Source organism: Lytechinus pictus, chromosome 2, assembly GCF_037042905.1.
Source record: "Lytechinus pictus isolate F3 Inbred chromosome 2, Lp3.0, whole genome shotgun sequence".
Lineage (NCBI taxonomy): Eukaryota > Metazoa > Echinodermata > Echinoidea > Temnopleuroida > Toxopneustidae > Lytechinus > Lytechinus pictus.
This window is the reverse complement of record NC_087246.1, coordinates 48,932,545-48,949,601: the sequence shown is the minus strand read 5'-3', so window position 1 is coordinate 48,949,601 and position 17,057 is coordinate 48,932,545. Positions and strand designations below refer to the sequence as shown.

The window sequence follows — 17,057 nt, the reverse complement described above, 5'->3', positions numbered from 1 at the left end:
CAAGACCCAAAATGAATGAAAAAGTAGTGTGCCTGACCAATAAAAATAAAAAATAATTATCCTTGTATAAATGAAGAAGGTAACCATGACGAAAACCTTTCATTTGAGAACACTATACCCCAGTTTCCCTCAATCAATTCTCTTCTCCAAGTACGACAAACCATAACTGCCCCAAGCAAGCAATTTAAGTATCAAAACACCTGTTTCTTGACCTCGGTCCGAAGATAACACAACAGCCCGAGCAAGGCATGCCGTCATTTTAATTCACTTACTTTCCTTATTTCGAGGTCGATTTTCTTCGTTCGAAATTGAAAATGGACTAACATTGGATTTCTGAATACAATATGCCTTTGAAAACGTGATTAAATATCGAATACAATAATTTCATTCCGAAGGTCCTACTACAGGCAGAGAAGTCTTACGTAATAGCACAGCTGTTGTTTATCATTTCGTCCTTGGCTCAACGCTCATAATCTGGCCTGTGGAGGTAAAATTGAGACAGCGAGGAGTACCTGGCCTAGCGGGGTTGATCAGGCGGGTGTTTCATAAAGCTGTTCGTAAATAAAGAGCGACTGGTGATCCTGTCTTGCGGTAAATGGTACACACCATTGGCGATGATTTAGCGCGCGAGAAAGGATAACCAGTCGTTCTACAAGTCGCTCTTAACTTACGAGCAGCTTTATGAAACGGCCCCCTGGGCTTGGAAATGATTTTGGGATTTACAAACGCAAAATGGGGTATAGAACCGCAGTTTGCAACCTGAACTGCGGTCTTTCTCCAAACGGGGGTTTGACGTAATGGGTGACCATACATTGTACTTTTCCAGATATGTAAGCATTTTGCTACATCTTGGTATCCTTTTGTAAGACTTGTGAGGATTATCTTGAGACCAGCCTTTATTTTAACGAAACTAGGATATACTTGGATATAATTAACATCAGAATTTTTTAATAATCAAAACCTAAATGATACTATGGTAATTTTCTATTCTAATTGCCATTTTGTTGTAGTTGACAACACTCCACCGATTATTCAAAACTGCCCCCCTCAACTCAGTGAAGAAATTGGCTTTGGTGCTACATCTGGTGTGGTTTCATGGCCAATTGTATTTGCATCTGACAATTCTGGTCAAGTTGAGGTCTTGAGACGTTCTCATAACAACGGGGATATCTTCCCCTTAGGCACCGCAGCTGTTACGATTGAGTTCTCAGATCCTTCAGGCAATACAGCTCTGTGTTCCTTCTCGGTCACTGTAACAGCACAAGGTAATTCCTGTGATTTAAAGTTTGAATCTTAACCAATATTTTTTTCATGCTCTATAACAATTTGAGTTGAAAGGAGTTTTATTAATGATTTTTGTCAAAACAGAAACAGGCAGAGAGGAACATGCAAATCTCTTTCTTACCCTGAATCAAGATTGGACAATGAATACTTACAATATTAAAGCATTTGGTTAGCCAGAATTAGCATAAAAACAATGATAGTATTGCCTAAGTGGTGGAGGGACTGAGTTTAAGCTCTCGGACTGCAAGGGTTTCATGCCTTTACGGACTGCAGGGTTTTTTGTTTTGTTCATGTTCTCATGTCATATGGTCATCCTTCCTGTTTTCATTCTTTGAATAACTTGAGAACTGAGTGATGAATCTTGGAATATGTGTATCATTGTGAGAAAAGATTCAAATTAAGGTCCATTTTCCTTTATTCCATTCAGGCTGGAATGTAGACTACTGAATTATGACATCTTTGAAAATATTTAATAATGATTATAATACAGGGGAGTACACATAGCAAATTCCTTGTCCCTATGCACTATTGGTTATAGAACGAGTATAGAAACAAGACGAATGCAGTTCATTTAAAGGGAAATGAAACCTTTTGAACAAGTGGGCTTGTGTGGAAACAGAAAAATAAAAGAAGAACAAAGAAAGTTTGAGAAATATCGGACAAATAAGGAGAAGGTTATGAGCATTTGAATATTGCGATCACTAATGCTATGGGGATCCTCCCATTGGCAATGCGATAAAGATGTGTGATGTCACATGTGAACAACTTTCCCTTTGATGGACTATAAAATACCCCCAAAGTGTCCCTTTTTGTTCTTCTTATGGTGATATAAACTCTTTATCCATAATGTATTCTTTGAAAATCTGTATTACATGCCATCCTATAGCAAGAATACAGGATCTACTGATAGATGTGATAAAAGAGGCAGTTTAAGTGAAATAAATACTAAAGTAATGGGAAAGTTGTTCACAAGTGACATCACACATCTTTATCGCATTGCCAATTAGAGGATCTCCATAGCATTAGTGATCGCAATATTCAAATGCTCATAACTTTCTCATTATTTGTCCGATTTTTCTCAAACTTTCGTTGATCTGTTTGTTTGATTTTTCTGTTTTCACACAAGCTTTCTTGTTCCAAAGGTTTCATTTTCCTTTAAGTATACAAATTTGAGTACAGATAATGCTGACCATGTGGGGAGCACTGAATTCTTAAATTATTAATTTTTTTTTTTTTTAGTTCATTCTTTTTTTTGTTTTGATTGTATTCATCAAATGATTCAAATGTAATGAAAAAATATATGTACCTATTCTGTAGGATGTAAAGCTGAAGATGATGATTTTAGAGGACTTTACATTGAGTTCCTGTGAAAAGTTTGGTCTGTTTAGTTATTTCATCTTTGTTTCAAAATATTCATATTGTAAGATTATTGTATATTTCAGGATTGTAGGACATATTCAGTTAAATACATGTTTAATCTTCATACTTCTTAATTCACAGTTGACAACATACCACCTGTTGTAAATTGCCCTCCGGACGTTACTCAAACAGTTGAATTAGGCACTCCTTCCAGACAAGTATTCTTTGATACTCCCACGGTTAGTGATAATTCTGGAAGCTTCAGCCTTGTACAAGCAAGTCATCAATCTGGAAATAGCTTTACTACAGGAGCAACAATAGTCACGTACACCTATACTGATGGAAGCGGAAATACAGCTTCTTGCTCATTTCGAATCACCATTAATGCTGGTATGTCCATAGTCACATTTGGGCAAGCCTGTCAGTCATAATGACTGCGAGTCAGAGTCCCTGCTATTTCTATTTATATTCTGCATACTAAGAATCTTGCTATACGATTGGTCAAAGGTCAACCTTAAGATAAAGGGTAGTTTATTCATCAATCATCACTCGCAGTGATGGAACTTTTGCGTTCTGATCAGTTCAGCCCGTGCGCTATAGTCATAATCTAATAAGAGGTTTACTTGTTATACTAGAATAAGAGGGTTGCGAGTCTTGAAAACGAGGGCCATTAAGACCTGCCAAGCAATAATATGATAGCAGAGGGTAACTAGTCAAACTTGGAGCAGAGAGTCACTAGTCATAATGGGATTAGAGGGCTGCTGGTCAAAATTAACAAGCAACCCACTTTTTTATTATGACTTATGACGCACGGGAGGTGGGCATACAGATCTGGAGGTGTATCTTCTTAGAATATTCAAATGATGCACATTCAAAAGATGGAATAGCAAAAGTAGATGCATAGATTTATTGAGCAAATAATGAAATCCGGTTTGATTTCCCTAATATTTCACATTTCTTTAATGATTTACATCACAGCTAAATCTAGTATAATTCAGGGGACTGAACATCTACAACTCATGGCCTTAGCACATTACTTTGATTAATGATTTCAGTCAGGGAATGTGATGCATTACAAAGTCTCTCAAATTTTAGTACACATGTGCTTCTTTACGTTACCTTCTACATTCTGAGACTTAATCCAAAATATTAAGTGCCAGGCCAAGGAATTGAAAGCACATGCCTTAACCCTAAAGAGACTGGGGGGCCATGATGCCCCCTCTTAACGTTTTGCGCGATATTTATGAAATGGAAAAAGATAGCGCCGCAAAATTTTATGACTTTTTTTTTGAAGTCTCGCGCAACTTTTGAGACCAAATTCGCAACATACGGGTATACCATCGCGGCGTCACATGACTTTTTACGAGGCAATGTCATGCCAAAAATGGCTCATTTTTATACTTTGTGTACAAAGTCTATGGGAGATGAAATTCATAAAAGGGTGATTATTTTTTGTTCTAATTGGTCTGTTTAATTAATTTAGGGTTTAATTTAGTTGTTAAATGGTCTGTAATAATTTCCATTAAAAAAAACAATGAAAAACAAAAGATAAAAAACAAAGAAATACATAAGGAAAAAGTTGGCTTTCGCAATTTTTCTTTGTGGAAACCTTTAAATTAGATTACAAAGATGACATCTGCAAAAAAGAAGAAAATTTGAAGTGAAATAGGGTGTTAAATATGCAAATAATATCTTTATGAATAAATTTGCATATTTTATTCATGATAATTAAAAAATAATTATTTACATAATTTTTTTTTATACTAGCTTGTATTTTATGTGGTAAAGAATGTGCGTGCCAAGTTTCGGCGGGATCACGTGAACTACGGCCGAGATACATCTCAAATAGCCCAGTCCTTTTAGGGTTAAGGCCCATTGAGGCATCAGGAGTCTTAAGACCAAGCATCAAGCATCAAGGCGCTACAATGCTAGGAGACATGGAAATGGAAATTTAAACCTTTCCAATTGTCACATTTCATATACAATTACATTTTCCCTGTACTTCATAGTGTTGTAACTATACATGTCCCTTACATACATAATCGCATTTATGACATTATTTTCATGATACATATTTATAGATAATTAAGATATCAATGATTTTCTGTACGATGAAAGACTAATGGTAATTTTCAAACACTTGGTTATATATTTGGTTTTAATAGTATTGGACTATTTAGTTATTTTGTCTTTTTTAAAGTATATATATATTCTGTGTGAGTAAAAAAAAACTTGACACACCTCACAAATCCCCAATTTAAGGGGAAAATATGTAATTTTCACTCAAATAATTTGATGCCATATTTATGTGGTTTGTTTTCATGCTTGGTTAATTAGTAGGTATTCTTTACAGTGATGTAAATTTTGACAAAGTAAGGCATGACTCAAATTATATGAATCCAGATGTCAAAATCCTATGAGGGTTGCATTTAAATACATTTCAAAGCACCTTTTCAATATTTAACATTAGGACTGTCTAATAAACACTTTTTTAGTATCAATTCTCAAGTTAATTTCATTGAATAGGGCTTTGCTAGTATGTTTACTATTAACTCATGTTGGATTATGACATCATTGGCATCCAGATTCCTTCATTGCAGTCATGCCTTACTTTGGTGCAAATCAAGCTTTACATCATAGTAAAAAAATGCATCCTGATTATCCAAGCGTTAACACATACGGCATAAATATGGTATCAGATTATTTTGGAGAAAATACTCTTTCAGGCCATATAAAATAATTATGTGTTTATGATATATTTATTCCTTAAATTGGGGATTTGTTAGGTGTCAAGTTTTTTTTTTTGCTCACATGGTAGTACAATACTTCAAGGATTATTTGTTGATTATTCAGTTTAATATGTCTTTGATTTTCATACTTCTTAACTCACAGTTGATAACATACCACCTGTTGTAAATTGCCCTGCGGACGTTACTCAAACAGTTGAATTAGGCACTTCTTCCAGACAAGTATTCTTTGACGTTCCCAATGTTAGTGATAATTCTGGAAGCTTCAGCCTTGTACAAGCAAGTCATCAACCTGGAGCTAGCTTTACTACAGGATCAACAGCAGTCACCTACACCTATACTGATGGAAGCCAAAATTCAGCTTCTTGCTCATTCCTCGTCAACATTATTGCTGGTATGTCCGTAGTCTCTTTTGGAAATCTTGTTGGTTAGAATACCTGATAGTTGCATGTTTAAAAACTGCTTATACAGGTATATGCTTTATCATTTCATAATTTTATAAAAGAAAGATGTTTTCACATGCTGGTTGTTTGACTTACCACTTCAATATGTTGATAATAGGCCATGGATAAGCTTTATAACTATGCTGTTGCTATGGTAAAAAAACAGTTAAAACATTTTTGTAATGAAATTATCAAAAATTAAAGCACATAATATACTAGACATACATGTATATTAAACTTTTGAAATATAATTTCATGTACAAATCCTTTGGCCCTTGCATTTAGTGACATTTTCTACTCTCCACCCAGATATAGTTAATGGGTACCCAGTAGGAAGAAATTCCTTGAATGCTTAAGTGCCCGATGAGGTTGGGCACGCTTAACTTTGGGTAATAATAATATTATCATGTTAAGCCGTTCCCGCTGGTTGAACAGTTTTGGGAACTGAAGTGGCTAACATGGGTAAATAATATTAATTATTAATTAGATGTAGGGTTTTAGAGGCGCAGATATATTTTGACGTCTTGCGAGGTTGTTTCAAAGATACAAAATATTAAAACAGATTTTTAACGTGCATGCCTATGAAAACCATCCAATATTGAAAATATTGGACGAAATGAATATATTGCCCCGCCCACAAGCTAATAATTGGTTAATAAATGATTGTGCGCATTAAGCTATTGTTACGTCACAATTAAATTGCATAGCGTATTAGTTGCCAGGAGGTGTGGTAAAGGAGCGTCAATTTATTGAATTCAAATGCGCTTGCACTAGAAGCTAGCACGTCTTACTTTATTACAGAGAGATTTTTTTTTTTTTTTAATGACAATACTCAGGCGCCATGCTTACGATTTACATGTACAGGATTTCCATAAATGATGGTTACTAAAAATATTGTTTTTGCTTCATTACTTCATGTTTAGATTTGTAGGGTTATCTAAATAATAATAATAATATTGGATGACCAATTTTCATGGGATGCGTAGAAATATTGTTACTCGCTGAAGAACAATATTGGATTCGTCTCTGACTCATCCAATATTGTTCTTCAGCTCGTTCAATATTTCTTCTCATCCCACTCAAGGCCATCCAATATTCCCTAATTATTCATTACTTCTATTCATGTATGCACTTCAAAAACATAGTGATTTAATGTACATGTATGTCAGCCAGGTATTAGTTTCACTATAGAAATTGCTTTGTTTTACCCAATACAGTGGATCGTGTACCTCCACAAGTAACATGCCCGCCTGATGAAGTATATAACGTTGAAGTGCCATTGAGTGGTAGAACAGTTAATTTTGGCACCGCAACAGCAACTGACCTTTCTACTGTATCTCTGGTCAGTGTTACACCTCAGACTGGAACTTTCTTTTCCACGGGATCAACTACAGTGACATACACTTACAGAGATGCCAGCAACAATGAGGCTTCTTGCACTTTCTTGGTCATTGTTAATCCAGGTAGGAGAACTGATACTTCAATTCTTTATGTTTTGTTGTATTATGGTGGCTTGAAAAAAAAAATCCTTTGTATGTGTAAAGTTGGTTACTTTGTTCCAGGGATTAAAATTTGTCAAGACCCAAAATAAATGAAAAAGTAGTGTGCCTGACCAATAAAAATAAAAAATAATTATCCTTGTATAAACGAAGGAGGTAACGGTGACCATACATTGTACTTTTCCAGATATGTAAGCATTTTGCTACATCTTGGTATCCTTTTGTAAGACTTGTGAGGATTATCTTGAGACCAGCCTTTATTTTAACGAAACTAGGATATACTTGGATATAATTAACATCAGAATTGTTTAATAATCAAAACCTAAATGATACTATGGTAATTCTCTATTCTAATTGCCATTTTGTTGTAGTTGACAACACTCCACCGATTATTCAAAACTGCCCTTCTCAACTCAGTGAAGAAATTGGCTTTGGTGCTACATCTGGTGTGGTTTCATGGCCAATTGTATTTGCATCTGACAATTCTGGTCAAGTTGAGGTCTTGAGACGTTCTCATAACAACGGGGATATCTTCCCCTTAGGCACCGCAGCTGTTACGATTGAGTTCTCAGATCCTTCAGGCAATACAGCTCTGTGTTCCTTCTCGGTCACTGTAACAGCACAAGGTAATTCCTGTGATTTAAAGTTTGAATCTTAACCAATATTTTTTTCATGCTCTATAACAATTTGAGTTGAAAGGAGTTTTTTTTAATGATTTTTGTCAAAACAGAAACAGGCAGAGAGGAACATGCAAATCTCTTTCTTACCCTTAATCAAGATTGGACAATGAATACTTACAATATTAAAGCATTTGGTTAGCCAGAATTAGCATAAAAACAATGATAGTATTGCCTAAGTGGTGGAGGGACTGAGTTTAAGCTCTCGGACTGCAAGGGTTTCATGCCTTTACCGACTGGAGGGGTTTTTGTTTTGTTCATGTTCTCATGTCATATGGTCATCCTTCCTGTTTTCATTCTTTGAATAACTTGAGAACTGAGTGATGAATCTTGGAATATGTGTATCATTGTGAGAAAAGATTCAAATTAAGGTCCATTTTCCTTTATTCCATTCAGGCTGGAATGTAGACTACTGAATTATGACATCTTTGAAAATATTTAATAATGATAATAATACAGGGGAGTACACATAGCAAATTCCTTGTCCCTATGCACTATTGGTTATAGAACGAGTATAGAAACAAGACGAATGCAGTTCATTTAAAGGGAAATGAAACCTTTTGAACAAGTGGGCTTGTGTGGAAACAGAAAAATAAAAGAAGAACAAAGAAAGTTTGAGAAATATCGGAAAAATAAGGAGAAGGTTATGAGCATTTGAATATTGCGATCACTAATGCTATGGGGATTCTCCCATTGGCAATGCGATAAAGATGTGTGATGTCACATGTGAACAACTTTCCCTTTGATGGACTATAAAATACCCCCAAAGTGTCCCTTTTTGTTCTTCTTATGGTGATATAAACTCTTTATCCATAATGTATTCTTTGAAAATCTGTATTACATGCCCTCCTATAGCAAGAATACAGGATCTACTGATAGATGTGATAAAAGAGGCAGTTTAAGTGAAATATATACTAAAGTAATGGGAAAGTTGTTCACAAGTGACACCACACATCTTTATCGCATTGCCAATTAGAGGATCTCCATAGCATTAGTGATCGCAATATTCAAATGCTCATAACTTTCTCATTATTTGTCCGATTTTTCTCAAACTTTCGTTGATCTGTTTCTTTGATTTTTCTGTTTTCACACAAGCTTTCTTGTTCCAAAGGTTTCATTTTTCTTTAAGTATACAAATTTGAGTACAGATAATGCTGACCATGTGGGGAGCACTGAATTTTTAAATTATTAATTTTTTTTTTTTTAGTTCATTCTTTTTTTTGTTTTGATTGTATTCATCAAATGATTCAAATGTAATGAAAAAATATATGTACCTATTCTGTAGGATGTAAAGCTGAAGATGATGATTTTAGAGGACTTTACATTGAGTTCCTGTGAAAAGTTTGGTCTGTTTAGTTATTTCATCTTTGTTTCAAAATACTCATATTGTAAGATTATTGTATATTTCAGGATTGTAGGACATATTTAGTTAAATACATGTTTAATCTTCATACTTCTTAATTCACAGTTGACAACATACCACCTGTTGTAAATTGCCCTCCGGACGTTACTCAAACAGTTGAATTAGGCACTTCTTCCAGACAAGTATTCTTTGATACTCCCACGGTTAGTGATAATTCTGGAAGCTTCAGCCTTGTACAAGCAAGTCATCAATCTGGAAATAGCTTTACTACAGGAGCAACAATAGTCACGTACACCTATACTGATGGAAGCGGAAATACAGCTTCTTGCTCATTTCGAATCACCATTAATGCTGGTATGTCCATAGTCACATTTGGGCAAGCCTGTTAGTCATAATGACTGCGAGTCAGAGTCCCTGCTATTTCTATTTATATTCTGCATACTAAGAATCTTGCTATACGATTGGTCAAAGGTCAACCTTAAGATAAAGGGTAGTTTCTTCATCAATCATCACTCGCAGTGATGGAACTTTTGCGTTCTGATCAGTTCAGCCCGTGCGCTATAGTCATAATCTAATAAGAGGTTTACTTGTTATACTAGAATAAGAGGGTTGCGAGTCTTGAAAACGAGGGCCATTAAGACCTGCCAAGCAATAATATGATAGCAGAGGGTAACTAGTCAAAATTGGAGCAGAGAGTCACTAGTCATAATGGGATTAGAGGGCTGCTGGTCAAAATTAACAAGCAACCCACTTTTTTATTATGACTTATGACGCACGGGAGGTGGGCATACAGATCTGGAGGTGTATCTTCTTAGAATATTCGAATGATGCACATTCAAAAGATGGAATAGCAAAAGTAGATGCATAGATTTATTGAGCAAATAATGAAATCTGGTTTGATTTCCCTAATATTTCACATTTCTTTAATGATTTACATCACAGCTAAATCTAGTATAATTCAGGGGACTGAACATCTACAACTCATGGCCTTAACACATTACTTTGATTAATGATTTCAGTCAGGGAATGTGATGCATTACAAAGTCTCTCAAATTTTAGTACACATGTGCTTCTTTACGTTACCTTCTACATTCTGAGACTTAATCCAAAATATTAAGTGCCAGGCCAAGGAATTGAAAGCACATGCCTTAACCCTAAAGAGACTGGGGGGCCATGATGCCCCCCTTAACGTTTGCGCGATATTTCCGAAATGCAAAAGATAGCGCCGCAAAATTTTATGACTTTTTTTTTTGGAAGTCTCGCGCAACTTTTGAGACAAAATTCGCAACATACGGGTATACCATCGCGGCGTCACATGACTTTTTACGAGGCAATGTCATGCCGAAAATGGCTCTTTTTTATACTTTGTGTACATAGTCTATGGGAGATGAAATTCATAAAGGGGTGATTATTTTTTGTTCTAATTGGTCTGTTTAATTAATTTAGTTGTTAAATGGTCTGTAATAATTTCCATTAAAAAAAACTATGAAAAACAAAAGATAAAAAACAAAGAAATACATAAGGAAAAAGTTGGCTTTCGCAATTTTTCTTTGTGGAAACCTTTAAATTAGATTACAAAGATGACATCTGCAAAAAAGAAGAAAATTTGAAGTGAAATAGGGTGTTAAATATGCAAATAATATCTTTATGAATAAATTTGCATATTTTATTCATAATAATTAAAAAATAATTATTTACAGAATTTTTTTTTATACTAGCTTGTATTCTATGTGGTAAAGAATGTGCGTGCCAAGTTTCGGCGGGATCGCGTGAACTACGGCCGAGATACATCTCAAATAGCCCAGTCCTTTTAGGGTTAAGGCCCATTGAGGCATCAGGAGTCTTAAGACCAAGCATCAAGCATCAAGGCGCTACAATGCTAGGAGACATGGAAATGGAAATTTAAACCTTTCCAATTGTCACATTTCATATACAATTACATTTTCCCTGTACTTCATAGTGTTGTAACTATACATGTCCCTTACATACATAATCGCATTTATGACATTATTTTCATGATACATATTTATAGATAATTAAGATATCAATGATTTTCTGTACGATGAAAGACTAATGGTAATTTTCAAACACTTGGTTATATATTTGGTTTTAATAGTATTGGACTATTTAGTTATTTTGTCTTTTTTAAAGTATATATATATATTCTGTGTGAGTAAAAAAAAACTTGACACACCTCACAAATCCCCAATTTAAGGGGAAAATATGTAATTTTCACTCAAATAATTTGATGCCATATTTATGTGGTTTGTTTTCATGCTTGGATAATTAGTAGGTATTCTTTACAGTGATGTAAATTTTGACAAAGTAAGGCATGACTCAAATTATATGAATCCAGATGTCAAAATCCTATGAGGGTTGCATTTAAATACATTTCAAAGCAATTTTTCAATATTTAACATTAGGACTGTCTAATAAACACTTTTTTAGTATCAATTCTCAAGTTAATTTCATTGAATAGGGCTTTGCTAGTATGTTTACTATAAACTCATGTTGGATCATGACATCATTGGCATCCAGATTCCTTCATTGCAGTCATGCCTTACTTTGGTGCAAATCAAGCTTTACATCATAGTAAAAAAATACATCCTGATTATCCAAGCGTTAACACATACGGCATAAATATGGTATCAGATTATTTTGGAGAAAATACTCTTTCAGGCCATATAAAATAATTATGTGTTTATGATATATTTATTCCTTAAATTGGGGATTTGTGAGGTGTCAAGTTTTTTTTTTGCTCACATGGTAGTACAATACTTCAAGGATTATTTGTTGATTATTCAGTTTAATATGTCTTTGATTTTCATACTTCTTAACTCACAGTTGATAACATACCACCTGTTGTAAATTGCCCTGCGGACGTTACTCAAACAGTTGAATTAGGCACTTCTTCCAGACAAGTATTCTTTGACGTTCCCAATGTTAGTGATAATTCTGGAAGCTTCAGCCTTGTACAAGCAAGTCATCAACCTGGAGCTAGCTTTACTACAGGATCAACAGCAGTCACCTACACCTATACTGATGGAAGCCAAAATTCAGCTTCTTGCTCATTCCTCGTCAACATTATTGCTGGTATGTCCGTAGTCTCTTTTGGAAATCTTGTTGGTCATAATTCCTGATAGTTGCATGTTTAAAAACTGCTTATACAGGTATATGCTTTATCATTTCATAATTTTATAAAAGAAAGATGTTTTCACATGCTGGTTGTTTGACTTACCACTTCAATATGTTGATAATAGGCCATGGATAAGCTTTATAACTATGCTGTTGCTATGGTAAAAAAACAGTTAAAACATTTTTGTAATGAAATTATCAAAAATTAAAGCACATAATATACTAGACATACATGTATATTAAACTTTTGAGATATAATTTCATGTACAAATCCTTTGGCCCTTGCATTTAGTGACATTTTCTACTCTCCACCCAGATATAGTTAATGGGTACCCAGTAGGAAGAAGTGCCCGATGAGGTTGGGCACGCTTAACTTTGGGTAATAATAATATTATCATGTTAAGCCGTTCCCGCTGGTTGAACAGTTTTGGGAACTGAAGTGGCTAACATGGGTAAATAATATTAATTATTAATTAGATGTAGGGTTTTAGAGGCGCAGATATATTTTGACGTCTTGCGAGGTTGTTTCAAAGATACAAAATATTAAAACAGATTTTTAACGTGCATGCCTATGAAAACCATCCAATATTGAAAATATTGGACGAAATGAATATATTGCCCCGCCCACAAGCTAATAATTGGTTAATAAATGATTGTGCGCATTAAGCTATTGTTACGTCACAATTAAATTGCATAGCGTATTAGTTGCCAGGAGGTGTGGTAAAGGAGCGTCAATTTATTGAATTCAAATGCGCTTGCACTAGAAGCTAGCGCGTCTTACTTTATTACAGAGATTTTTTTTTTTTTAAATGACAATACTCAGGCGCCATGCTTACGATTTACAGGATTTCCATAAATGATGGTTACTAAAAATATTGTTTTTGCTTCATTACTTTATGTTTAGATTTGTAGGGTTATCTAAATAATAATAATAATATTGGATGACCAATTTTCATGGGATGCGTAGAAATATTGTTACTCGCTGAAGAACAATATTGGATTCGTCTCTGACTCATCCAATATTGTTCTTCAGCTCGTTCAATATTTTTTCGCATCCCACTCAAGGCCATCCAATATTCCCTAATTATTCATTACTTCTATTCATGTATGCACTTCAAAAACATAGTGATTTAATGTACATGTATGTCAGCCAGGTATTAGTTTCACAATAGAAATTGCTTTGTTTTACCCAATACAGTGGATCGTGTACCTCCACAAGTAACATGCCCGCCTGATGAAGTATATAACGTTGAAGTGCCATTGAGTGGTAGAACAGTTAATTTTGGCACCGCAACAGCAACTGACCTTTCTACTGTATCTCTGGTCAGTGTTACACCTCAGACTGGAACTTTCTTTTCCACGGGATCAACTACAGTGACATACACTTACAGAGATGCCAGCAACAATGAGGCTTCTTGCACTTTCTTGGTCATTGTTAATCCAGGTAGGAGAACTGATACTTCAATTCTTTATGTTTTGTTGTATTATGGTGGCTTAAAAAAAAAAATCCTTTGTATGTGTACAGTTGGTTACTTTGTTCCAGGGATTAAAATTTGTCAAGACCCAAAATAAATGAAAAAGTAGTGTGCCTGACCAACAAAAATAATTATCCTTGTATAAATGAAGGAGGTAACGGTGACCATACATTGTACTTTTCCAGATATGTAAGCATTTTGCTACATCTTGGTATCCTTTTGTAAGACTTGTGAGGATTATCTTGAGACCAGCCTTTATTTTAACAAAACTAGGATATAATTGGATATAATTAACATCAGAATTGTTTAATAATCAAAACCTAAATGATACTATGGTAATTCTCTATTCTAATTGCCATTTTGTTGTAGTTGACAACACTCCACCGATTATTCAAAACTGCCCCCCTCAACTCAGTGAAGAAATTGGCTTTGGTGCTACATCTGGTGTGGTTTCATGGCCAATTGTATTTGCATCTGACAATTCTGGTCAAGTTGAGGTCTTGAGACGTTCTCATAACAACGGGGATATCTTCCCCTTAGGCACCGCAGCTGTTACGATTGAGTTCTCAGATCCTTCAGGCAATACAGCTCTGTGTTCCTTCTCTGTCACTGTAACAGCACAAGGTAATTCCTGTGATTTAAAGTTTGAATCTTAACCAATATTTTTTTCATGCTCTATAACAATTTGAGTTGAAAGGAGTTTTTTTTAATGATTTTTGTCAAAACAGAAACCGGCAGAGAGGAACATGCAAATCTCTTTCTTACCCTGAATCAAGATTGGACAATGAATACTTACAATATTAAAGCATTTGGTTAGCCAGAATTAGCATAAAAACAATGATAGTATTGCCTAAGTGGTGGAGGGACTGAGTTTAAGCTCTCGGACTGCAAGGGTTTCATGCCTTTACCGACTGTAGGGGTTTTTGTTTTGTTCATGTTCTCATGTCATATGGTCATCCTTCCTGTTTTCATTCTTTGAATAACTTGAGAACTGAGTGATGAATCTTGGAATATGTGTATCATTGTGAGAAAAGATTCAAATTAAGGTCCATTTTCCTTTATTCCATTCAGGCTGGAATGTAGACTACTGAATTATGACATCTTTGAAAATATTTAATAATGATAATAATACAGGGGAGTACACGTAGCAAATTCCTTGTCCCTATGCACTATTGGTTATAGAACGAGTATAGAAACAAGACGAATGCAGTTCATTTAAAGGGAAATTAAACCTTTTGAACAAGTGGGCTTGTGTGCATGGAAACAGAAAAATAAAAGAAGAACAAAGAAAGTTTGAGAAATATCGGACAAATAAGGAGAAGGTTATGAGCATTTGAATATTGCGATCACTAATGCTATGGGGATCCTCCCATTGGCAATGCGATAAAGATGTGTGATGTCACATGTGAACAACTTTCCCTTTGATGGACTATAAAATACCCCCAAAGTGTCCCTTTTTGTTCTTCTTATGGTGATATAAACTCTTTATCCATAATGTATTCTTTGAAAATCTGTATTACATGCCCTCCTATAGCAAGAATACAGGATCTACTGATAGATGTGATAAAAGAGGCAGTTTAAGTGAAATATATACTAAAGTAATGGGAAAGTTGTTCACAAGTGACATCACACATCTTTATCGCATTGCCAATTAGAGGATCTCCATAGCATTAGTGATCGCAATATTGAAATGCTCATAACTTTCTCATTATTTGTCCGATTTTTCTCAAACTTTCGTTGATCTGTTTCTTTGATTTTTCTGTTTTCACACAAGCTTTCTTGTTCCAAAGGTTTCATTTTCCTTTAAGTATACAAATTTGAGTACAGATAATGCTGACCATGTGGGGAGCACTGAATTCTTAAATTATTAAATTTTTTTTTTTTTAGTTCATTTTTTTTTTTTTTTAATTGTATTCATCAAATGATTCAAATGTAATGAAAAAATATATGTACCTATTCTGTAGGATGTAAAGCTGAAGATGATGATTTTAGAGGACTTTACATTGAGTTCCTGTGAAAAGTTTGGTCTGTTTAGTTATTTCATCTTTGTTTCAAAATATTCATATTGTAAGATTATTGTATATTTCAGGATTGTAGGACATATTTAGTTAAATACATGTTTAATCTTCATACTTCTTAATTCACAGTTGACAACATACCACCTGTTGTAAATTGCCCTCCGGACGTTACTCAAACAGTTGAATTAGGCACTCCTTCCAGACAAGTATTCTTTGATACTCCCACGGTTAGTGATAATTCTGGAAGCTTCAGCCTTGTACAAGCAAGTCATCAATCTGGAAATAGCTTTACTACAGGAGCAACAATAGTCACGTACACCTATACTGATGGAAGCGGAAATACAGCTTCTTGCTCATTTCGAATCACCATTAATGCTGGTATGTCCATAGTCACATTTGGGCAAGCCTGTTAGTCATAATGACTGCGAGTCAGAGTCCCTGCTATTTCTATTTATATTCTGCATACTAAGAATCTTGCTATACGATTGGTCAAAGGTCAACCTTAAGATAAAGGGTAGTTTCTTCATCAATCATCACTCGCAGTGATGGAACTTTTGCGTTCTGATCAGTTCAGCCCGTGCGCTATAGTCATAATCTAATAAGAGGTTTACTTGTTATACTAGAATAAGAGGGTTGCGAGTCTTGAAAACGAGGGCCATTAAGACCTGCCAAGCAATAATATGATAGCAGAGGGTAACTAGTCAAAATTGGAGCAGAGAGTCACTAGTCATAATGGGATTAGAGGGCTGCTGGTCAAAATTAACAAGCAACCCACTTTTTTATTATGACTTATGACGCACGGGAGGTGGGCATACAGATCTGGAGGTGTATCTTCTTAGAATATTTGAATGATGCACATTCAAAAGATGGAATAGCAAAAGTAGATGCATAGATTTATTGAGCAAATAATGAAATCCGGTTTGATTTCCCTAATATTTCACATTTCTTTAATGATTTACATCACAGCTAAATCTAGTATAATTCAGGGGACTGAACATCTACAACTCATGGCCTTAACACATTACTTTGATTAATGATTTCAGTCAGGGAATGTGAT

The 17,057-nt window shown here is 34.9% G+C and overlaps 2 protein-coding genes across 6 annotated transcripts in view; both read left to right on the top strand.

Moving 5' to 3' along the window:
• The window catches only part of LOC129283639 (hyalin-like), a 39,778-nt gene extending 38,944 nt beyond the window's left edge, over positions 1-834 (top strand). The window contains exon 19 of the mRNA XM_064095675.1: positions 827-834. Coding sequence (XP_063951745.1) covers positions 827-834 — 8 coding nt within the window. The remainder of the gene's footprint in view (positions 1-826) is intronic.
• Positions 88-17,057, top strand: part of LOC129278441 (mucin-17-like) — a 61,104-nt gene continuing 44,134 nt past the window's right edge. For 2 of the 5 annotated variants that reach the window (XM_064095013.1, XM_064095009.1), the window contains exons 1-10: positions 88-1,265; positions 2,785-3,033; positions 5,536-5,784; positions 7,051-7,296; positions 7,704-7,958; positions 9,478-9,726; positions 12,217-12,465; positions 13,706-13,951; positions 14,352-14,606; positions 16,130-16,378. In XM_064095013.1, the coding sequence (XP_063951083.1) occupies positions 974-1,265; positions 2,785-3,033; positions 5,536-5,784; positions 7,051-7,296; positions 7,704-7,958; positions 9,478-9,726; positions 12,217-12,465; positions 13,706-13,951; positions 14,352-14,606; positions 16,130-16,378 (2,539 nt within the window). In that variant the 5' untranslated portion in view covers positions 88-973. The remainder of the gene's footprint in view (positions 1,266-2,784; positions 3,034-5,535; positions 5,785-7,050; positions 7,297-7,703; positions 7,959-9,477; positions 9,727-12,216; positions 12,466-13,705; positions 13,952-14,351; positions 14,607-16,129; positions 16,379-17,057) is intronic. The other 3 variants (XM_064095010.1, XM_064095011.1, XM_064095012.1) reach the window with 3 other exon arrangements.